The 23,238-nt window shown below is 55.9% G+C and overlaps 1 protein-coding gene across 1 annotated transcript; it reads right to left on the reverse strand.

Moving 5' to 3' along the window:
• Nucleotides 1-3,832: 3,832 nt before the first annotated feature.
• Nucleotides 3,833-23,146, reverse strand: ALOXE3 (arachidonate epidermal lipoxygenase 3). The gene is given in 16 exon segments (XM_045797193.2): nt 3,833-4,640; nt 9,560-9,730; nt 10,315-10,415; nt 14,159-14,280; nt 14,815-14,984; nt 15,447-15,533; nt 15,627-15,830; nt 15,918-16,061; nt 16,770-16,942; nt 17,241-17,344; nt 19,889-20,014; nt 20,305-20,408; nt 20,410-20,425; nt 20,978-21,059; nt 22,152-22,356; nt 22,985-23,146. Coding segments are annotated over 16 exon segments (2,136 nt in total). The 5' UTR covers nt 23,132-23,146; the 3' UTR covers nt 3,833-4,460.
• Nucleotides 23,147-23,238: the final 92 nt, after the last annotated feature.

The raw sequence follows: 23,238 nt of genomic DNA on the forward strand, positions 1-23,238 counted from the left end.
TATGTTAGTGATCAACTACTGAAGAGAATCAGGGAAGGAAATTATAAAGCATAAGGGAGCAAACTTTAGATAGAGAGGGGTCAGGGAAGTGCCCATTGACAGGGGGACTTTTGAATAAAGGCATGAAGGAAGTGAGGTCAATCCCCTTCCAACCACAGGACCTTTGCACATGTTGTCCCACTCTACCTCTAGGACCTGGTTAAGTTTCCTCCTCCTTCTGATCTTAACTTGATAAGGGCTTCATCAAGGAAGGCCAAATCTCACTATTAATGGCTCTCACGGCCCTGCAGCTGACATCTCTGATGCCCATCTTCCCTGCTAGATTCGACTGTCCATCATTTGGCTGGGTTTTCTCCCCATCTCCCAGCACAGTATCTGGCACATGGGAGACCCTTGAAACATGATTCTTTTTTTTTTTTTTAAGATTTTATTTATGTATATATTTGAGAGGGAGAGAGCACAAGCAGAGGGAAAGGGAGAAGCAGGCTCCCTGCTGAGCAGGGAGCCCGATGTGGGACTCGATCCCAGGACCCCTGAGCCAAAGGCAGATGCCTAACCAAGTGAGCCACCCAGGCATCCCATTGAAACATGATTCTTAATGGATGGGTGGGCTGGTGTGATGAGGACGAGGCAAGGCGAGTGCTGGGAAGGGCATCAGGGATGGGGCTGGATTAGGGGAGCCGTTGGAGAGGAGAGCTAGATTGGGTAAGCACGAGGCTGGGGGGGGGGGCGGGATGGTGTCGATGTGGGGGAGAGGAATGGGTTAAGGGGATGGGGGCAGGATGGGGGAGAAGGCTCGAGGTAGTCATGCCTGTGTATGACTGTGGGTGACTGGCAGGGCTGTCTCATCTGCGTGGCCCAGTGCTGCCCTGGGCTGAGGACAGGAGCTGTCAGGCAGGTCAGGCCTGCCCTCCTGGGCTCTGCTCAGCCACCCAGATGACTCTTGGGGGATGCTAGGAGCCCGATGGTGCAAATTTGCATCACACGATGCAAATTCCATGCAAAGTCTCCCAGCCTCCTACCTTGTAGCCACTCCCCTTTCCTCGAGACTGTGCCCCCAGGGGGCTGCTAATCTCGGTGCAGAGCTGGGTGGGATGGCTTGGGGATTGAGGCTCAGGGATTTGGGAAGTGGCATTTTTAGGCCCCTCTGGGACACAGAGTCCTGGGCAGTGGAGGTGACAGACCCTTCCTGAACCTTCTAATCAGGTGGTAAAATCACATAGTTGGGGGTGTGGGGAGGAGGCAGGGGGCCTGCAAGGTCAAGCAAAGGGGGAATCTAGGGGAGCAGGGCAGGGAACTGATGGTGTAGAAGTGTTTGGGTGTCACCCCAAATGGCGGGGATCTACCTCCATCCCCCAAAAGCTGCCTCCTCAGATCAAAACCCACAATCAATAAGTCTCTTTTCAGCCAATCCGTTTGTCCCCCAAAAAAGCAGGAGTGGTGGCTCTGGGTTTGATCAGGGCAAGAGTCTGGAGTGGGAATTAGGTCCCTGAAGGACACGGATGGAGACGAGGACCACGGGGATGTGAACGTGGCTGGGGACATGGATGGGACTAGGCACGAGAATGAAGATGGGGCGCTCCCCACTTGCGGGCCAAACATGGATGCGTGCCTCTGGGTAGGTGCTCACTGGGCTGAAAAACTGGTTCTCCTGGACCAGGGGTGGACCAGAGAGCAGGGGAGGTCCCTGGGAAGGATGCGAGCTCGCTGGGTTAGCTCGCAATGGCCACCCACACAGGAAGCTGAGTCCTCGCTGCTGGGGCACCCCCTGCTTGCCCCACCCCAAGCCCTGCAAGGCGGAGAGCAACCCCTGGGGCCCCACCCACCCCCAGGACACAGAAAAAAAAATCAAATGGGGTCACTCTCCTGCTTAAAACTCGTCAGACCTTAACACGGTGTTGCCCTTAGAATCAAATCCAAGGACGCCCTGTGCACGTCAAGACTGTGCGTGACCATCTTCCATCCACCCCTCGGTCACCTTATCCCAGCAACTCTGGCCCCCTCTCTGTTCCTCGAACACATGGTCTGTAACACTTGCTCCCCGCCAGCCACCCCTGCGCCTCCCCACCACGTTGTTGCAAGTGGTTTGTTCTGATCCCTGTCTCGACTGGCTGGCAACTCCTCCACGTGGCCTTCCCTGACCACCAGACCTCACGTCACCCCACCCCCAGTCCTGCTAATACACCGCCCTGTTGCATCTCCCTGCCCCACCCGCAGCCTCTGAAAGGATTTATTTGTTCATGTGCTTGCTGTCTGTCTCCCCGTAAGCCGGTGGTAGTAGGAATGGTGCTGGGGAAGCTCACAGCTACTTCCCCAGCAGCGAACAGTGTCTAGGGACACGGGAGCCTTGAGGCAAGCGGATCCTAGAATGTCAACGCTAGAAGGGACTTTCCAGGTCTTGTCCCTCCCATTTATCTGACACATGGGGGCCACTGAGGCTGAAGCACTTGCTCAACGCCAGCTGGGAAGAGGCTGATGCACTTCCCGCTCTACCAGTCACCTTCCAGACCAAAAAGGGGTCCAGAGTGCGGGCTGGAGGAAGCCCCCTTTGGGACAGGGCCCGAGCGCCTTCCCCACATCCTGTCCCCGGAGCAGAATCCTATGTGCGGCCGGGTGTGTCTCCCCAGTAAATCTCCCTCCAAGCTGGCTGATTGCAGTGATCCACCCCCATCCCTCCCTCTCCGGCTTGGGGGCATTTTTAGCATGGGCATGCCTTCTAATGCTAACTTCGGTGGCAGCCAAGGAGTGTCTGGCTTCCTGAAGGGACAGGCTGCGTGCGTGCGTGCGTGCGTGCGTGCGCGCATGCGCGCGTGTTCTATATCCTGGTCCTGCTGTTCTAAGTCAAAGCGCAGGTGCAAGGGGCCCGACCGTCCAGCCTCTGCCACAGTCCTGGCCACACACAGGTGCCTCTGGCTAGTTCTTAGTCCTTTGATTTTGTTGTTGTTTTTTTTTTTTTTTAAGGTTTTATTTATTTATTTGAAAGGGGAGGGGCAGAGGAAGAGGGAGAAGTAGGCTCCCCGCTGAGCAGGGAGCCGCACACAGGGCTTGATCTCAGGACCCTGGAATCATGACCCCAGCTGAAGGCAGATGCTTCACCGACTGAGCCACTCAGGCACCCCGGATCTCTATCTCTAGGGCCTTCGGGGCTGCAAAGGGGAACATCAGACTCCCCAGATTACTATCAGCGTCTGTAATCCTGCAACAACAACCTATCCCAAAATCTCAGTGGTGGGATTCCACGAAAGTGTATTTCTGGCTCAGCTCCTGGTCCAGCCCAGGTCAGCACGGGGCTCTGTCCTGGACCCTTCGAGATGGGAGCTGATGGCTGTGCCGTCTCCACGTGGGCTTCTAGAACAGCAGAGGCAGAGAGATGGCAACTCTGGAGGGGCTCGCGCAGTGACTAAGTGCCCCAGCCTGGAGAGGACCCGTATCCCGCATCCCTTCTGCATGGAGCTGGTTGGCCAGAGCTTGTCATGCTTCCACCCATCCACCAGGGGCCCGGAGACTGAGTCTTCCCTGAGTTCAGAAGAGTAACCAGATCCCAGGGGCAGCACTAATAACTCCCACACCCAGAAGCTGGATTCTCAGGGTTTGCAAAGCACCTGCTTTTTTCCTATCAGCCCCTTGAGTCGGGATATTCCTTCACCTTCTGATGGGTGACGCACTCTGGAGGTGAAGGCAGGAAGGTGGGGCCTGGCTAGGTGGTGGGTTGAGCTGGGAGGCTCCCTGTCTACTGAGCGATGATGCAGGGACTCGCTGCTGCTCCCTCCTTCTCCCACCCGCACACACACATCAAACCAAAAATGAAATGGGAGCCCAATATGTTGGATTTTATTGAATTCATTGGGCTCAAAGACAGGAAAACAGAAGGGAGGGGACAGGGCAAGGGCTGGGGAGGGTCCCCCCACACACCCAATCTCCCTGAGGACTGCAGTGAGAGGTCCAGGGAAGCTGGGGTGTAGACCCAGGCCACACATCTCGCCCATTTTCCAGGCTCTTCCAGCCTGGGAAGTTAGTTAGACTGGTTGGTCCTAGGTTTGGAGGAAAGCAGAAACAAAGCGATAAGGTAAGAGGAAGAGTTTGGGGGTGAGGGGGAGGATGAGGAAGGGGAGCTCAGAGTCCCTGTGGGGTTCCCGAGGGGAGGAGGTAGATTTTCATAGGAGAGGAAAGTAAGAGGCTGCCCCAAGTAGAGCAAGGGGTGACGGGGTTCCTTTCTCTTGAAGGACCTGCTGTGCGTTCGACGTTAGGCAGCGGCTTCGCACCCTGGACACTGCTGTGCGGGCCCCTCACCGCTCAGGGCCCACCCGCAGGAGGCTAGAGCCACCCTGGGTGGGAAAGTCCCCAGGTGCAGAGAAGGCTCCAGCTGAGTGGGAACGGACAGGGCCCTGACAAGCTGGCCCTCCTCGTGGCCATGTGTCCTCGCACTCGAGCCTTCCTTCCAGGGCGGTAGGAGGAGGAGGTCAAATGGAGACGCTGTTCTCGATGAGCGGAGGGTCCAGGTAGGCGTAGGGCAGCTCCAGACCCTGGTTCCGCTCCCGGATCTCCCGCGAAATCTGGGCCAGGCGGTTCTGGAAGGCAGCAATGCTCCGCCGAGGGGCCTCCTCCGTGAAGTGCTCGTCCGGGTAGGTGCCCAGGGGCCGCTGGGAGAAAACCGGGTGGCAGTGTTGGGGATGGGACGAAGAATGGGGAAGGACCACGTTTGCCAACACATCGTCAGGGTAGCTCCAAGGGCCTGACCCAGCCGCAGCTGCTGCAGACGTGACCCCTCCAAACCCCACTCCCCACTCCAGGGAGCCTGCACAGAGCAGCCCCCCCCCCCCCACACACACACACCGGCAACCCAGGGAGTGTGTTGCCGGGATGGTTAGCCCAGGTTAGTGCTCCCTCTGCTGGTAGCCCTCTGTCTGTTACTGCGGCCCCAAGACCCGTTCTGCGCCTGAAAGAGGATGCATGGGACCAGAGCATCTTCAAAGGTCCCTTCCAGGGCCTGGTCCACTGCTCTGTGAACTAAAAGAGCACAAGCACGTTCGTAACACAAATCAACCCAACGTGTTACAAAATCAACACAAACACCCTCCAGCAGACAGGACCCAGGATACACCTGTCACCCCACCATTTCACAAAATCCCACCCCTGAAGACGACAGCCAGTTCTGAAGCCGTCTTGCCAAGCCACCCAACACCATCACCACTCACGGGCTCCCTTTACAGCCCGGCCGGCCGCAATCGGCAAGCCTCGCAGTGAGCATCTAGTGGGTGCCGTCCTGTGGCAGGACGGGGTGGCCCCTCTCTCCTTGAGCAGCCCACAGAAGCAGCTGGGCTCCATGGGCCCAGCCTCCTAATCGGCATGTGCCTCCCGTCCAGTATCACCTGCATACGATGTAACTGTTGCCGATAATCCTGATGTTTACAAATTCTTGGTCTTGGGGCACCTGGGTGGCTCAGTCGGTTACAGTGTCCGGCTCTTGGTTTCAGCTCAGATCATGATCTCGGGGTCGTGAGTTTGAGCCCCGCATCAGTCTCCCTGCTCAGCGGGGAGCCTGCTTCTCCCTCTCCCGCTCCCCCTGCTTGTATGCTTTCTCTTTCTAATAAATAAATAAAATCTTTAAAAAAAAAAGGGGGGGGTATGGGAGTTTCATTTTACACTGAGTTTTCATTAGTAATGACTGTCCGCACTTCCCAAACATTTCTTTCACATATTGAGATGATTATATGGTGTTACTTTATTGATGTAATAAATTACATCGTTAGATTTCATCAGGGTGAACCGATCTCTCATTCCTCTCATTCCTAGAATAAACTAGACTTCAGCACGGCATATTATCGTCTTACTATGCACTATTGGCCTTCATTGGTTAATGATGTATTTTTAAGATGGTTGTCACTCAGTGAAACACGTTTATAATTTCATTTTCTTAATTACAGCTAGCACATTGCAAGCACTTGACATGGACGGTCATGACGGCACAACAATCCTGTAAGACAGGCGCTCTTATCATTCCCACTTCACAGATAAAGAAACTGAGGCTTGAAGAGGCCCGATTACATATCCGGGGTCACACCAGGGGAAGTGTGGATCTGGGACTGGAACTTTCTACCGGAGACCTACCTCCCTTCTTAAGCGCATCACCTTGGCTGGGTGCTGGTATCAAGGTTCCCAGTAACATGATCTGGGGGGCATTTTTTCCTATACTTTCGAGCAGTTTGAGGGATTTAAGAATGAGTTGGTCCTTGAAGGCTTAGTAGACTCTCCCTTTGCAAGGAGGGGGATTGAGATCTTTAACGCCCTTTTCCGTTTATGTATGGTTTTCATCTCTAGTGGCGTTAAGCTTTCTTTGTTGTTTTCCTAGAAAATCATCTCCTTCACCACAATTTCCAAATGTGTTTACATAAAACTGCAAGTCGTGCTTTCTTGTAATTTCTTCAACCTTCTCAATTATTGGCGGTTTGTCTTTCCATGCCTACCGAGTGTCGTACGTTGAATGCTCTGTTGTCTCTCCCTTGATGGGGACTATCTCTGGGGTCTTTATTTTATTGGTCTTTTCAAAGAATCAGTTTTATGTCTGATTCACCAGATTACATCTAATTTCTAAAACTATAATATAGCTATCCAAAAAACCAGAACACAGGAACATGACAAGCTGGGTTCAGAGCCTGCGTACTAGCTCTGTGACCCCGGGCAACTTGCTTAGCGTCTCTGAACCAACTTGCTTAGCTCTCTCCCCTGTAAAATGCAACTACCATTTGGGGTCCTGGCCAGTTCCATTGGTAGAACGTGTCGCTTGATCTCGGGGTCGTGAGTTCGAGCCCCATGTGGGGGGTAGAGGTTATTAAAATTTTTTTTAATCTTTTTAAAAAAATGGAACTACCATCTATTGAACACTTATATGTCAGGCACTGTATTAAGCATTTTAAGTAAAGCTCCTTACTCACTTTGTATTTTAAAATAGCGTACCTAAGGGATTTGATTTAGTGACTGAGACATCCTAGATCCCCCAAGAAACAGTAGCTACTGTTGCTGTTGTGATGATTTTCTAGGTTAGACTCCCCACTGGCTTCTAGGAGGCAGCCCTCCACCCTCACTCTCTTGCCTACCATTGCTCCCACTGTGATATTGCCATTTACAGTAAGGAATATACATTTGGGCTCCTCCCATTCCTGGCACAGAGCTCCTAAAACCCTTATAATTCTGTAAGCGTGAAAGTGTTAAAGGTGTCTTGTTATCATAATAAGGCCTTTCAACCACACCTGAGTCTACCGTTCCTTCGGTGACTTCTGGAAAGCCCCTAAGGATGGGGTGGCTGCCAGGAGGGCCAACCACGCGATTAGAAGGTTGGAACTTTCAGTTACAGTCCCCAGCCTCCGGGGAGGAGAGAGGGGCCAGAGGTTGACTTACTCCTCAGTGGCCAAGGATTCAATCAATCGCACCCAGGTAGTGAGACAGGAAAACCCTAGCAGCAGGGGTTTGGAGAGCTTCCAGGCTGGCAAACAGCATGGAGGGATAGGGAGGGCAGGGCAGCCAGAGAGGGCGAGTCAGCCCTGCACCCCGTCCCACACACCTTGCCCAGCGCATCTCTGGCTGTTCCTGACTTATGTCCTTTTATAATAAACCAGGAATCTGATACATAAAGTGTTTTCCCTGAGTTCTGTGACCCGGTACAGCAAATGACCGAACCTGGGGGTAGGGAGTCGTAGAAACCTCTGATTTTTAGCTGGTGGGTCAGAAGCGCAGGTGACAACCTGGGATTGCGGTTGGCATGGCGTGGGGGGGGCGGAATGGGGGGCTGTGGCAGTCTTGTGGGAATGAGTCTGAGCCCGTGGGACTTGCCATTATCTGCAAGGAGACTGTCAGAACTGAGTTAAATTATCTGACACCCCGCTGGTCCCCCCCCCCCACATTCTGTGGCTAGAAGTATTGAGTGAGAGTATTGGGAATAGTAATAGAGTATTCTGTGAGCAGATAAAACAAAAACAAAAACAAAAAAACACAGAGTGTTTTCCTTTATAACGACAAAAATGAACGTCTCCAAGTCCTTGGGAAATGGAACCAGAAAGGAGCAGGATCCAGGGACGAGTTCCTGGCATTCCCAGGCAATGAGATGGTAATTAAAACTTGTTAGGAAGGTAACACACGTCTGCACCGAACAGAGTCAAGCATGAGAAATGAGGACATTCCTGTGACGTCAGAGGGCTTGTGAACAAAACCAGGAGGGCAGAGGCAGGACGGATGACCCCACATGTGAATGGAAATACTGATAATTGGGGATCAAGGGGCTGCTCCCTTGGCCAAGCGGACCTGACAGCCTCCTCACCTGTTCCTGCCTAGAACTGCCCGTCCCAACCATCCACACAGCCACAGAGGCACCCTTGCTAAAACATAGACTCAGCCATGTAATGTCTTAAAGCTCTTCAGTGGCTCCCCATCATCTTCCGAATGAACACTGCGCCCGCACTGAACCATTTGCAATCCTACCAACACAACAACGGACTCACCTTCACTTCGTTTCACTTGGTTCTGTCCTTCCTCCTGCCTAGAAACTAACCCTGCCCTTCCTTTGTCTGCCTAGCTCCTACTTGTCCTGCAGGTTTCAGCTTTGATGTCACTTCTTCCAAGAAGCCTTCCTGGGTTCGCCCAGACTCGGTCAGGTTGCACAAGTCCCCATTCTCACCTCTATTATAAGACTAAGCTCATGAGGATAGGGTTCACATCTGCCCACCGTCCGACATGTTGCAAACGCTCCTGATGTGTTCACACATAAATGATGCCTGCAAGACTGTGATGCCCTTTTTCATGTCCCTGTCTGTCTCCTCAACTAGATCATAGGAATCCTAAAGGCAGGAAGGTCTCATTCAGTTTTATATGCCTGGTGCCCAGTGCCATCTTGACATGTGGGAAGTATCCAAAATAATGTGTGTTGAATGTTTAGATGAATGGATGAGCAGTTGATGGATGGATGGATGGATGGATGGATGGATGGATGGATGGATGGATGGTTGAATGGATGGAACAGTGGATGGGTGGGGAGATGGATGGTTGGATAGATGGATGAATGGAGGGACAGATGGGTGGATAGGTGGATGGATGGATGGATGGATGGATGGATGGATGGATGGATGGATAGATAGATGAATGGATGGATGGATGGATGGATGGATGGATGGATGGATGGAACAGTGGATGGGTGGGGAGATGGATGGTTGGATAGATGGATGAATGGAGGGACAGATGGGTGGATAGGGGGATGGATGGATGGATGGATGGATGGATGGATGGACAGATGGGTGGGTGGATGGATGGACGAACAGATGGGTGGCTGCATTTGCAAACTGGTGAATTTGATAGACATTGTGTCCCAGCTACTAAACTGATATTTTCTTCAGTGTATGTCTTTGGGGATCAACTATCATTTCTAAAGAAACTGACAAATCCAAGACTAGCTCAGCAGTGGGCAAAAATGGCAGCACTCAGTCCCCAAACCTCCCTGGAACAGCTACCACCACTGCCACTGCCCAGGCCCTGTAAACCTCCACCCCCGCCCCAACCCACACCCCATACACACCTGGTCTTTGGGCTCCTGGCTGACCAACCAGAAGAGGAGAAGGTTGTTACAGGTGACATTCACTTCTGGGAGCGTGTCTAGGTAGCTCTTCAGGGTGGCGGTCCCCTTGGTCTGGGGTGGGGGCTGCCTCATGGATGACGGGGTATTGGGCATCCAGGCCCCAAAGTCATGCTGTAGAGACCCCACCCCCGTTGAGTCAGCTGGCCAGAGGGAGAGAACCAGCTCCTTCATCATCCCTGATCTTGACCCTACCATCCCAGGTCTCAGTTGAGAAATGAAAGGATGGTGGAAAGGGAAGAGAGGAAGGGATGTAGGATAGAAAGTTCCAGATATGGGGTAGGAGGTTAACCCCTTGTCACTCCCCCCAATGTTCTAGGACTAGGTGGAGTGAATCACCAAGGAAGGAGCAGAACCCAAAGAGGGCCCTAGCCAAAGGGCTGGCATGCCACCCGGCACAGCCTGATTCTCCCCTTGGCCGTGTCTCCACCATGACAGGCCCTATAGGTTTTATTCCCTACAAAACACCAGCTGGCAACACCACTACAATCCGGAACCCCACTCCACCCCTGTCCTCATCCAGCACTGGCCCTTCACTCCTTCACTCCACCCAGTCACCACCCAACCTCAGCCCCAATCGTAAACCCACCCCAACCCTGACCCACCCATGCTCTCAACCCCAACTCTGGCCTCACGTCCAGTGCTGAGCCCAACCCTGCATAGCCCAGGGCCCCCAGGCCTGCCCCCTGACACCTCACCTGCCCACTGTTGACAGCAGCGTGCTGGGCGGAGCAGTTGAAGATGATCGCAGTGAGGAACTTCACCAGCTCTCCTGGAGTGCACAGCCGGCGTGGGAAGCCTGGGTGTGGGAGGAAGGGAAAAAGGGTGTGGAGGGAGGGGACCGGATTCCAAGGGGCAGCTCCGGGCTGGGGCTCACCGCAAGGGGAGAGTGAGCATGAGAGGGCTGAGCGTTTGGCCACCGCTGTCTTTTGATTAAGATTAGGGCTGGGCTGAGGTTAGGGACGGTCATCACCATCTGAAGGGGGTCAGGATAGGAGCTGGCTGCTGGGATCGGACCAGAAAATGCCCAGCCAGCAGAGCTCACACGGGAGGAGCCAAGTTCAAGCTGACAGCCAAACTGGCTCTTCTCCCCTCTTCTATCTGCAGCCCCTGATAGCACTTAATGATTTTTCTAAGATTTATTTATTTACTTGAGAGAATGAGAATGGGGGTAAGGGCAGAGGAAGAGAGAGAATCTCAAGCAGACTTCCCGCTGAACGTGGAGCCCGACGCGGGGCTCGATCTCGGAAACCATGAGATCATGACCCAAGCCAAAACCTCAAGAGCCAGGTGCCCAACAGACAGCCACTCAGGCGCCCCAGCACTTTATGATTTAATTCTCCCCAGTTCACCAAGATTTGTCCAAGTACCCAATGGCAGATCATTGACAAGGCAGGTGACCAGAGTGTGTTACTCATAAGTGCGCAGGGATGGAAGCAGAAGGGGGCTCCAAGGCCAGGGCTTGGCTCTCTGAGGAGAGCGCAGGCAGGGCAGAGACAGACACCGGGGCTGGGGCGCTTAGGGGAGACCTCCCTACAGGAAGACAAGGGTGAGTGAGCTCTGAGAGGCAAAAAGATGACAGAGGAAGAAGGCATTTTCTGCCTCAGCTGGGTCCTCTCCTCTCTGTACATCACTGCTCTCGTCCAAATCAACGGCTTTAACTGCTCCCCACTGGCCGGTGACTCCCAAATTCACACCTCCGGCTCCGCCTGGCCCCTGAATTCTAGACACAGCCATGGGCGTAAGTCCGCGGCTGCCACCTGACACTCCAAGGTAGGTGTCTACACGGCCTCTCAGACGTCACACCTGCAAACCCTGATGCTTGGCCCCCTCCCCCACACACTCCCCAGACCTGTCCCTCCCACGGTGGTCCCATTCCCGCAGCTTTATCCAGTCGCTCAGACCCCAGTCTGTGCATCCCCTCCTCTTTTTATCTCATGCCACGTATATCGGCAAATACTTTCAGAAGCCAATCCCGCCTCACCAGCACCCAGTCTCCATCATGTCCCTCCTGCATGAACCCACCTGCTTCCACTCTTGTCCCTGACGGCCAGAGTGACTGATCCTTTAGAATCATCAATCCAATCATGTCACCCCCTTGCTAAAACCAGTTATCCGCAGAACTAGCTCTCTCACTTCCTTCAGCTCTCTACTCAAATGTCACCTCCTCCAAGAGGCCTTCCAGGACCTCCTAGCTGAAATAACCCCCTACCTCACGTGCTGTTTCCTTTTCCTGAGCGCTCCTAACCCACCCTCTGACATATTTGTTTGGTGATTCTCCGAATCTCCCCACTAGAATGGGAAACTCTGGGAAGGCCAGGGGGAGTTTCGTCTGTCCTGTTCACTGCTGAACCCCCGGAACAATACTTACTGTTACGAGCCCAGTAATTACTGGCTGCCTGGAGTGAATATCTAAGAAGGTAAGAAGCAGAGCGGGAAGGAATGAGGAGGCATCAGCAAGGCGAAGGGACAGGGAAGGTACTTATTGGAGGTGAAGCCACAGCACGTGCCAAGCCACGTGGTTTCTGGGCACAATTTTGGAGGACTGTCAGGGTGGCGGCCCCACAGACCTGATGGGTGGGCAGCAAGAGGCTGGGAACAGTGAGGCCTGGAAAGAAGCAGCTGCCACAGTATGAGGACTGGAACTGGGTGGTGACAGTGGGACATGATGGCGACAAGAGGAATTGGCCACCCAGCCAGATTTAGGGAATCAGGAAGACAGAGTGGGAGCCAAAGATGGCTTCAAAGTTTGCAGTCAGGATGCAGAGGGTCGGAGGAAGGACCGGGCATCTGACTGGGAGCCTGTGGGAATTTTCTGGATGTTCCCTTGGCGGGGGATATTCTAACCTGGAAGGGCCGAGATTAAAAGGCAAAGGAAGTCAGGCCACCTATGGGAATTTTTCTGTAGCTCCTGTGGTTAATTTGTTCCCCTTGAAATATGGAAGCAAAAGTCACACTGACTGAAGTTAATTAATGAGTGTGCCTCGCCCTAAACCAGGAATCTGCGATAAGCTTGCACGGTCGGAGCTGTTCGTCCATCTGAAGAGTGCTCTGATGTTCTGAGTCAGAGACAGGCTGAATACAGTAAGATAGGAGAGTCAGCCCACAGTAATTAGACCCCCTGCCCCAGGTCTTAAATAAGAAACAGGCCCAAAGAGAAAAACTACCTTCAGAGGAGGAAGCCGCCAGGATCAGGTCAGCCCAGGATTAACAGTGGGCTTGCAAAGCAGGGGACGGGTCATCCTTTAAAGATCCAAAAGAGGGGCGCCTGGGTGACTCGGTTGAGCATCTGCCTTCAGCTCAGGGCATGACCTCAGGGTCCCGGGATCGAGCCCCACATCGGGCTCCCTGTTCTGCGGGGAGCCTGCTTCTCCCTCTACATGTGCCATATTGGAGTTTATTGTCAACTCTGTCGAGCGTGCTGACAGTATCGTGGTTGTGTAGAAAAACTTGGGTTTTTTTGAGTTGCATATTGATTGGGAGTAAAATATGAAATATGCGTAATTTAAAAGACTTCAGCAATTAATAAAAGCAACAGGTTAATCAAATGAGTGCTGGTTGAATCTGGGCGGTGGGTGAATGGGTGTTCGTTGCATTATACTCTCTGCTTTTCTATGTGTTTAAAATGCATTGTTTAAAGGGGAAAAAAAAAGCCTCAGAACCTGTAGCTTGTAGTTTTTGTGTGCTGGTCTCAAGGGTGACAAGGAGACAGAGAAAATGGAAAGTTCTTCAGGGAATGGGGGGTAGGGGGATTTCTAAGTCTGAAATCAACTGCAGAGGAGAAACGGGAGAAAGGATCATTCCAGCACGGGAGGGTAGAGAGGAGACAGAGACCCAGGCCGGACAAGCCAACATCTGGGACAGGGACCTGGGAAAGGCCCAGGAGGAAGTGGGGGCCTCAGAGGATGCTTCCTCCCTGGGCCTAAGGGAAGACTTTAAGGAAGGGGAGGGTGGTCTGCTGAGGTTAAGCAAAGGAGGCCGAAGACAGGGCCTCTGGGGTCAGTGGGTCTCATAAACCTTTCGGGCAGTGTCAGAAGAAGTGGGGGAAGTTAGTGCCAGGTGACAGGTGTTGATAAGGAAAAACTGGGAGGCAGCAGGACCATGTCATTCCAGGGGGCCAAAAGAAATGAGAGAGGTTGGTGGCTCGAGGGGCCACCTGGAGGAACAAGCATGAGGAAGTATGAGAGAAGGTTCCGGAATCCTCAACCTTTGAGGCTGGAGATGGCTCCTACCACATGATGGGACACGTCCATAGAGCTCAGCAAGCAGCAGTGAATGGACAGACTTGAGTAAGGGTCGAGGAAGAACCAGAGGGTCACAGTGTAGTGGCTTCGAGCAAGGACTTTGGAGACAGTGAGAGCCAGCTCTGGATCCCACCTCTGCCACTATCTGCAAAGCCTTCTCTGTACCTGTTCCCCATCTGTGCCGTGGGGCTAATAATAGGATGTAGTTCAAAGACTTGTCCTAAGTAAGAGCTAAGTAACAGGTGAGGCCAGAGGGAACACCAGGTCATTGGGAGCTCGTGGTGGGGGGATGGGATACCTGAGCTTTCCCGGCCCAGGAACGCCTGAGCAAAAATCTCGCCGACCCAGGCCTGCAACTCCGAGTCCTGCCGGACAGACGCATCGCTGGGATAATAGTAGCCCACGATTTCTGAGACAAAGCTGCAGGAAAGAGATGCTCGTGCCACAGGGGTGACCTTGGGCTCAGGCCTGGCCAGAAATCTAAGGCCCAGTGCCACTCAGGCTGGGGAGAGACAGCCAGTGTCCATCAAGAGCCCACCACAGTCCAGTGGGAGCTCCCAGATCCAGATGGAACCTGAGGTCCCAGGTTTGGGCACCCCCGAGTCATGGGTGCCCTGGGCCTCCTTCCCACCCAGGGGTCTGGGGGTGGGGAGTGCACTGAGAACAGCCTGGGGGCCCCACACCTCTCTGTTGCACCTGCCCCAATCCTCGGGACACTCTGTTCTCTCCTTCCTCCCTGCTGGTTCACACACAGCCCCGCCCCTCCCCAGCCCGCAGCTACGGGTCATTGCATTGAGGACCCCAACCCCAACTCTCACCCTTGGGGTGCTCCCTGCTGGGGCCCAAAGTACCCGCGACCCCCAGCTCCAAGCGCCCTAGCCTGCATGAGAACAGGGGTCCGCACTGTCCCTGAGCCAGGGGGCCCTGGTGGGGTCCCGGGCCCGCACCCCGCACCTCTCAATGGCCGCCCAGATCCTCAGGCCGTCGTCGCGGTAGTGGTAGTTGGGGATGGCCAGGACGCCGCGGGCCCGCACGCTGTCCGGAAGGCAGAAATCGGTGTAGGTGAAATGAGCCAGAGCGGTGCTTATGAGGTAAAGGAGGCCTTGCCTCCCGACCGAGGTGACCTGAGAACACAACACAGCTCGGCTTGGGGACCAGACCAGGCTGGTGACTCCGCCGAGGGGATGTTCCAGTACCAGTTAATCAAGGAGTCCAAGACCGCGCATCAAACCCCCACAGGGACTGACGCGGGCTGCGAAGGTTGCGGCCCTACTATGTGCATGGGAGGAAATCCTAGGTATTTGTTAACTGAAAGAAAGCAGGGTCCGCGGTGGGGTGGAGTGGGGATGTGATCGAGGGGGGCTGCCGTGCCCACCTCTGGGAGACTTCGGACGCCGGGCCTGAGGGGGCGGGGCCCGGGCTTGTGGGCGGGGCAAGGAGGGACCAGAGGGGAGAGGCGGGGCTTGTGGGAAGGGTCTCGCAGGGACTGTGAAGTGGGATCGGAGGCTGAAGAGGCTTGTGGGCGTGGCAAAGCGGCCTCGGGGCGGGGCTTCAGAGACGGGGGGAGCGGGGGCCGGAGGCCGCACCTTGTCCACAAGGCCCTCGGGGTTGAGCAGTGTGGCCCGCGCGATGGTGTTCACCTGCAGCGTGTAGCGAGTGTGGGGGAGCAGGAGCTGCGAGCGGGATGAGGAGACAGGAGCCGAAGGTCAGGGGAGCAGGCCGAGCTGGCCCGCCGCCTCTGGCCCCCGCCCCGGGGCCGCACAGACCTTGTAGATAGGATGGCAGAGCGGCAGCTGACGAAGCGTGGCCACGGAGAAGGCCTCGCATAGCAGATGCGTGCACAAGAAGTGCGTGTTATTCTCGTGCACCAGGAACTCGGAGTTGCGCACCCACGTCTTGGCCAGCAGCCAGTCCCAGTAAGAGTCAGTGGGCAGAAAGATGGGGCTGTCGGGCCCGGGGGTCTGGCTGAGCTGCTCCCAAGAATAATAAGGGGGTGAGGCTCAAAACTGCTAGTGTGCCTCCTGAGCCCGCCCCCGGAATCCCGCCCCAGGTCTCACCTGGATGGCCAGGGGCACCAGCGCCCCCTGCGGGTTGAGCCACAGCAGGCAGAGCGGGGCGGCCACGTACTGGGGGCGGCCGTTGAGGCAGTGGACAGGGGCCTCCGCCAGGATCCAGTAGTCGGCTAGGAAGACGTTCCCCCTCTGCGGAAGGCACACGGAGGCTCACAGCGCCCTCCGACCCGCGCTGCGCTGCCCTCTCTGTTCTCCGCCCACTCCCACCCCAGCCGGGGCCTCGGTAATTCTTGGAGGCTGCACTCGTGGCCTGAGTGAGCTACTCCACCCTCCCCAGAATGTCCGGAATGAGGTCCGCCTGAGTCCCTGGTTGCGCCACCTCCCACCTGGGTAAGCTGGCGTCCTCTCCCCATCCCCCCATACCTGGTCCTTCCCGCTCTCTCAGCTCAGTGACCCTGTCAGTATATCCAACAACAGGAAAATGACCACACTCTGAGAATTGCCTGCCCCATCTCCAGCCTCCTGGAGGGTGCCTGAGGGCTTGGCTGTCCCAGAGAGACTGACCATCGTCTTCTCCCACGCCCTTGGAGCTCCTGTCTCCATGACTGTTCCTCTTGTATGCAGTGGTACTGCCTTCCACCTGTCCTAAAATCGCTTTCTTTGGGCCTCAGCACTGGGGATCTTGGAGGCCCCAGAACACGGGCAGGGCCTCGTCTTCCATGCTGTCCTGCTCCCTCCTACCATCCACCAAGCCTCACCTCAGGCTTCCAGCCATGCCCAGCCCATCCGGCCCTCATCCCCACCTGCCCCAGTTCAAGGGTGCGAGGCTGGCTGCAGCTCCAGCCATCCCATCCTACCTCCACACACATCCCTTGTCTATAAAGGCACCTCACCCACCTCTAGTTCCATCTGCAGGCAGGTGTCGGGTCCCAGCAAGGGGGCCACCACGTCGTTGGTGACGGGCAGCTTGCTGGGCAAGCTGGAGAGGCAGTGGAGCATGACGGGGTTGACGCCGTTCAGATACTGGTAGCCGAAGAAGGTGTCCTCACACCAGTGCTCCGTAACGTACTCTAGGGGGCAAGAGAGGGGGCTCCTTGGTCTGGAAACTGCTTCCCGAGATCCAACCCTTGACCGTCTCCCTGGCAAGCAGAGTATCTCTCTGTCCTCACTCCCCTATTCCTGTCCCCTCCCAGAGAAAGGGGAGGTGGCGTGAGCTCCTAAGGGGAGACTGCGAGGTGGCCACCCATGAGACCAGGAGCCCCTCCCTCTGGGAATCCCACGGTCTCCCCGAGAGGGCTGAAAAAGGGCCCATTCCCAGAACGGGGCGCAGGGCTCCGAGCACGGAGTAGGGTGCCTGGCTCTGTGCACCTGAAATGACCGTCTTGTGGCACCAGAAGATATTCCGGATGTCATCCAACTTCTTCCAGGAGCCCTTACGGTCCAGCAGCCCTCGGAGCTTCATGCCCAAGGACCTGAGGGGGAGGGGAAGCAAGGGTGGGGCCTGGGGCTGCCTGGGGCACTGTGCCCCCGGCCTAGAGGCCTGGAGGGACCCGGCCAGGTCCATGTCCAGAGCAGACGTGCCTAACAGTGCACCGCGAGAGAAGTCTAGCGGCCCGCTGAGGCTTTGTAGGGATGAGCCCGTCTGTGTATGCCCACTGGTGCACACGGCCAGTCTTCGCTGGTGCCTGGCCTTTCCTCAAGCTTCCATCTAGTCACGGGCCCTCACCGGCCCCCGTCTGGGTAGGACGCCAGCCACCAGCTGGTCCCGACCAACCACAGCCTTCTCACAACACATAACCCGAGATGTACTTCGTACACCAGACTCGTAAAAGGGGGGGCGGCAGCCTGCGGGGACCATGCACTTTTCATTTAGTGGGTGTCTGTACCGTCCGAACCTTTTGGAGCTGTGTTTCTCGTGGTGAGCCCAGCCTACATCTCCTCCTGCTATCAAACCTAAGACACACAGTCCGCCAGAGCGCGGCCTCACACCCCGCAAACCCACACGAAACGCCCCGCACTCCCTGCGTTATGCGGTAAATCCAACGTCCTCCTGACGCCCTTTATTACACACGACACCGTGGGCCCCTTGCGGCCAGGCCCGGCCCTGGATGACCCGACATACCGGTTCGCGATCACCATCAAACGGAAGGGAATGCAACGCCCACCAGGTGGGTTTGTGGCAAGCAGTGGGCGAGGGGGGCTGTGGAAGCGTGCTCAGGGGCCCCAAAGGGTGTGGGCGCCATGACCTCCCAAGCCCGGGACAACTTCCTGAGTGTCCACTGAGCTGCCCACCCCTCAGTCCACAGCATTTGCCCAGTTCCTGCCCCATAAGGCCCCAAAGAGGGGAAACACTGGGTGGGAGCTCGTTATTAAAGCAGAGAGCAAGGAGGGGTGTCTGGGGGCTCAGTTGGGGAAGCGTCTGCCTTCAGCTCAGGGCACGATCCCAGGGTCCTGGGATAGAGTCCCACATCGGGCACCCTACTCAGTGGGGAGTCTGTTTCTTCCTCTCTCTCTGCTCTTAACCTCCACTCATACTCTCTCTCTAATAAATAAATAAATAAAATCTTTAAAAAAAAAAGGCAGAGAGAAAGGAGGCAATAAAGAGAAAGAAAACGTCTTCCTTTTCCAAGGGTCTGGTGTGAGCGTCCTTCAGAGTCCCTGCCATGGCCCCGCACCGAAGCCCTGCTACCACCCCTGCTCTCCATAAATCCCCAATGGCTGCCAAATGCCAGCTCCCTCTGCCCACGGGCCCTTCTCTGAGCCCCACGCAGGCTGTCCTCGTGGCCTCCCGGCGCCTTCCCTTGCCTAGACCCACATGCCCCTCTGGGGACAGCTTAGGTGACCCTGGTCCCTCAGCCCTGCCAGGGCCTCTCGCGGGTCTTTGCCCTGAGGCCTGAGCCACCTGCGACTACCTTGCGCTCCAGCCAGGACATCCCCAGCTCCCCGCCTGCCCCACCTCTGCCCCCTTCCTACTAGTCCTTCTCCCAAAGAATCAGTTGGGCACAGAAGCCCCAAGGATGAGGATCTAGCCCCTTGTCCCAAACTCCTCTGGGCCTTCCAATGCAGCCCCTGCACAGATGGCCAGCCGAGCCTCTCCGTCCTCCCCAAACCAACCTGGCTTTGCCCAGTACGCACCCCCTCTCTGCTCACCTCTCCTCTCCATGGCCCAAAGCCTGCTTCAGTCCCACCTGCCTTCCCAGGGGCCACCTGCTGGCCCCTGCTCACCCTGGCTGACTCTGGTCAGGAGTGTCAATGGTACCCCCACCATAAGTCACACTCAGAGACCCAGCTGTGGACTCGAGCTGCTAATGGCCCGTCCAGTTCCTAATTGACTGTGCCACACATCTCCCTAGGGACTCTGAGCTCCTCGAGGTCGGAGACGACATCCTAACTCTCAGTCACATCCACTGAGAGACTGTTTTGTACTGGGTGTCGTCTCGCTTACTCTCCCCCAGACCTGTGAGGCAGGCATGGGTGTTACTGTCATTTTACAAACAAGGAAACTGTTTAGAGGCCATGTGAAGATTAAGGTCACACGGCTGGAAGGTGTTGGTTCTGGGATCTGAACGTGAGGTGGTCTGACTTCACTTCCTTAAAGCTTCGGGGCCGGGCCTCCCTGTCCTGCTCAACACGGTCCCACCTACAGCGCCTGGGACCAAGCTCTGCACTGAGAAAGCGCTCGGTTCATTTCATAGATTTGAGGACTGGAAAGAGAAGGGATCACACAGGAGCAAAGAGGAGATGATGGGGAGACAGAGAATGGAGAGAGAAGAGGGAGACCAGGGATAGAGAGGGGGAGAGAGTGGGGAGACCAGGAGAGAGAGGGAGACTGGGACAGAGAAGGGGAGACCGGGGACAGAGAGGGGGAGACGGGGGACAGAGGGGGGGAGACCAGGACAGAGTGCAGGGAGACCGGGGACAGAGAGGGGGAGACTGGGGACAGAGATGTGGATGTGCTTGGCAGGGTTCAGCTAGAAGGGAGAGGGACAGGAGTGTGGGGAGGGCAGTGGCCTCACGCAGGGATGGCGTTGAATAGCAGGGAGGCCGTCTTGGTGGCTGAGTAGCGAATGTTGGGCTCCATGTGCAGCAGGGACGGGAAGTCAATCTTCATGGGGAAGCCAGGCAGGTGCCGATTCCCACTGCTGTGGAGGGAGGCGGGCGAGGCAGAAAGACAGACACCGGTCAGACGGACCTGCAGCCCACTCCCCTTCATTCCTTCCCTGGATCCTCCCCTGGCTCTGGACTCCTGCACGACCCTGTCTGCTCTGGCCTAAGCCACCTCCCTGCCAGACCCCCAGGGTCCCCCCACATTCTGCCCCTGACTCTTGGATTACATGGCACTGTCCCCTTTTCCCCGCTGTCCAGGCCCCATCATCCCAACCTTCACTTCACGCCCCTCCACCTTCTTCCCAAGCCTGGGGCCCCCCCTCACCTGTCCCCTTGGTCTGCCCGAGGTGTCATCTTGGTCAAAGCAAACTTCTTGTCTGTCTCCATCTCCTCAAAGCTGCTGACGTCTATCATGCCAGGGAAGCCGGGGGGCATAAACCTTCCAGCTTTGGGGGGGAAAGAGGTAGGGGTGGCTGGTCAAACTTAAGGTAAACATAGACTCTAGCTTTTAAAGACACGACTTTAAATTAAAACTCCCCAGAAACTACCCACTTTCTGGGTAGATGACAAAGCATTGGAATTTTCTTCCTGAAGGCACTGGGCTTCGGGTTGGGGTAGCATTTGAGGGTGACACGAACGTCTAGACCAGTTTGGAGTTAGGTGAGATTAAGATCATGGCTGGTTTGGGGGGAGGCTGAGGCTGGGCTGAGATCAGTCAATGCCAGGGTCATATCTGACATCCAGGCGCCATCAAGGGCAGCTGGGGGGGGGGGTGGCGGGGTTGAGTGTGGTCTCACTGATGCTATTGGGACAATTGTCGATACTGGCGTTCTGGGTCCGGACTCGGGGTCAACCTCAGGTAGAGGTTAGGGTTACATGAGCGTCCTGATCAGAGCCGGGCCCCCGAGGTTGGATCTGAGGTCAGAGTTAGTGTCAGTCTGGTTGAGGCTGAGGTCAGCATAAAGGTGGGGAGAGAAGTTGAATTAGGCCACCCTCACCGGTAACATTCCTGTCGGCCCTGGAGTTCCCGTTTCCTGTGGTCCAGAAGGAGGGGAAGGGAGTCCTGACAAATAGTTTTTGCTGTGGGGAATGAAAAGTACTCATCACATACGTCTCTTTTCAAACAGCACGTCCTCCAGCAAAGCTTGCCTGATTGTCCTTACCCTTGAACCCAATCCCTCAGTGGCAAGGATACCCCATGTTCTTCATGCATTCATCAGCGAAGGGACTCACGACAACCTCACCCCCAAATTATAACAATCGTCCTAATTGTATGTTTGTCTCCTTCCCAGGGCTCTTTGGGGGCAGAAATTACATTGTAGTCATTTTGTGTTTTCCCGGCACGTAGGGCAGCGCCCCGACACCGTGCACGTAACGAGCACTTGACAAATGACTGATGAACAAATGTATTTTGGGAAGCGATGGGTGGATGGATATGCTAGGATGATTAGGCGGGTCTCTGAAGAACTCGCTAGGGGGCCGAGGGTAATGGTCACTCTCCTCATCTTGACCTAGAATATCACCTCTCATCCCTAAGACTCATGTCAACATGCAGACCAGCCCTGGTCATGCCTCTCGGGATCAGACAGTTCAGGAGACGTGGGTGGGGGTCAGAGGCTGAAGGAGCTCGAGCTTGGCATCCTTGAAAGCCCCCCCCCACATGCAAGAGGGAATCCCAACAGGGATAGTCATAGGGACTTTGTCCACACAGGAAAAGCCAGTGGTCGTCGGCAGGGCCGTCCCAGTTAAATTCTCTCAGCTTCTGCACCTGTCGACGCCCAGTTACTCTGCTTACAGCCTAAGTCTGCTCTGGGTGCAGGAGAAATTCACTCTGGGGGAGTGCAGAGGGAGTCGGCCGAAAGCAAACGGGGTCTCTGTGTGTTTGCATTTGTGTGTGTGTCTATGAGTCGTGCGAGCAAATGCGTGTGTGTGTGTGTGTGTGTGTCTAGCCTCTGTGTCTCCAGAGGGGTGTATACTGCCCAGAAATTCCCTGCTGAAGTTTCAGGGCTGGAGAGGCTCAATTTTGTTCAGAAAGCATCTACGTGGGAGCTCTGAGTTCCAGTTACCCTAACCCCACCCCCGTTCCCCGCAGCCTGGGCTCTGTGCGACCCCCACCCCCTGACTCCAACAGAAGCCTTCTGCAACCCAGGCCAGCCGCTGCCTCTGGCCCACCTGCTCCTGGTCGCAGCTCTATGGTGCAGTAGCCGTCAATCCACTGATAGCAGGGGAAGTGGGAACGGGTGCCATCGGGGGCCGTGACACAGAGGCAGCTGCAGTACCAAGAGTCCTTGGGGAAGAAAGCGTAGCGCTCCTTGTGTAGACGCAGCAGCAAGAGCTCGCCCAGCTCCGCTGAGCAGTGCACCTTGTACTTCTGTACCTGAGGGGACCAGAAAGCAAGCAGGTGAGAAGCGAGGAACTGCAGGGGCATCCTTACACCTTGCGGGGTGCGTCTACGCCTACGCCTGTTCTGTTCTGGCATATAAGCCTGAGGGCCGCTAACCCATGAGGGGCCTTTGTATAAATTAGGAAAAGGCACCCCTTCATCCAAGCAGAAGTGGCCACAGCTCCCAGAGGCACCGTGAGTGAGCAGAGTGGATTCTGGATCTCACCAGCCTTCTTGGCTCCCGCACCCTTGTGTAAGCCACCAGCAAACAATCCTGGAGCCTGACGGAAGCAAGCAGATCCCCTCCAGAGAAGAGGAAACCCCGACTCACAGAGGGCAAGAGACTTGCCCAAAGCCCACCTTCCATTATGGGAGGAGGTAGGAAGCAGGTGGAATTCTCCTGACCCCAGCCCCCAGTTCCTTCTTCACAGCCCTGCCTGGGGAGAATGTACCCTGTCCCCAGGAAAGACAGAGACCAGAACAGGCTGGTGAGGAGGTCAGGGCCGGCTCCCTGAGTTCTGCAGGGCTGGAGGAATGACCCGGGGGGAATGACCCTCCCCTCCTTCAGGGTCCCCTGCCAGCTGGCCCTCACGGGTCCCTCCTCCTTCTCCTCCGTACTTACTGATCCAGGGGTGAAGTCCCTGCCCAAGCGATCCAGCAGCTGCTTGGGGCTCTCACCACAAGTGCCCACCAGAGTGACAGAAATATTGTCCAGCGTGCCGGCCATCAGGTAGGGCCCCGTGGTCACACACACGCGGTACACGGCCATGGCGGGAAGGAAGGGGGGATGCCCCGGCAGCCGTGGCCACAGCAGGAGCCCGCCTTGGAGGTGAGCTGCGGGCGGGGCGGGGCTGAGCTGTCGGGCTGTGGAGCCCC

This window comes from Ursus americanus, chromosome 14 (assembly GCF_024610735.1).
Source record: "Ursus americanus isolate L20-20 chromosome 14, mUrsAme1.1.p, whole genome shotgun sequence".
In the NCBI taxonomy this organism is placed as follows: Eukaryota; Metazoa; Chordata; class Mammalia; order Carnivora; family Ursidae; genus Ursus; species Ursus americanus.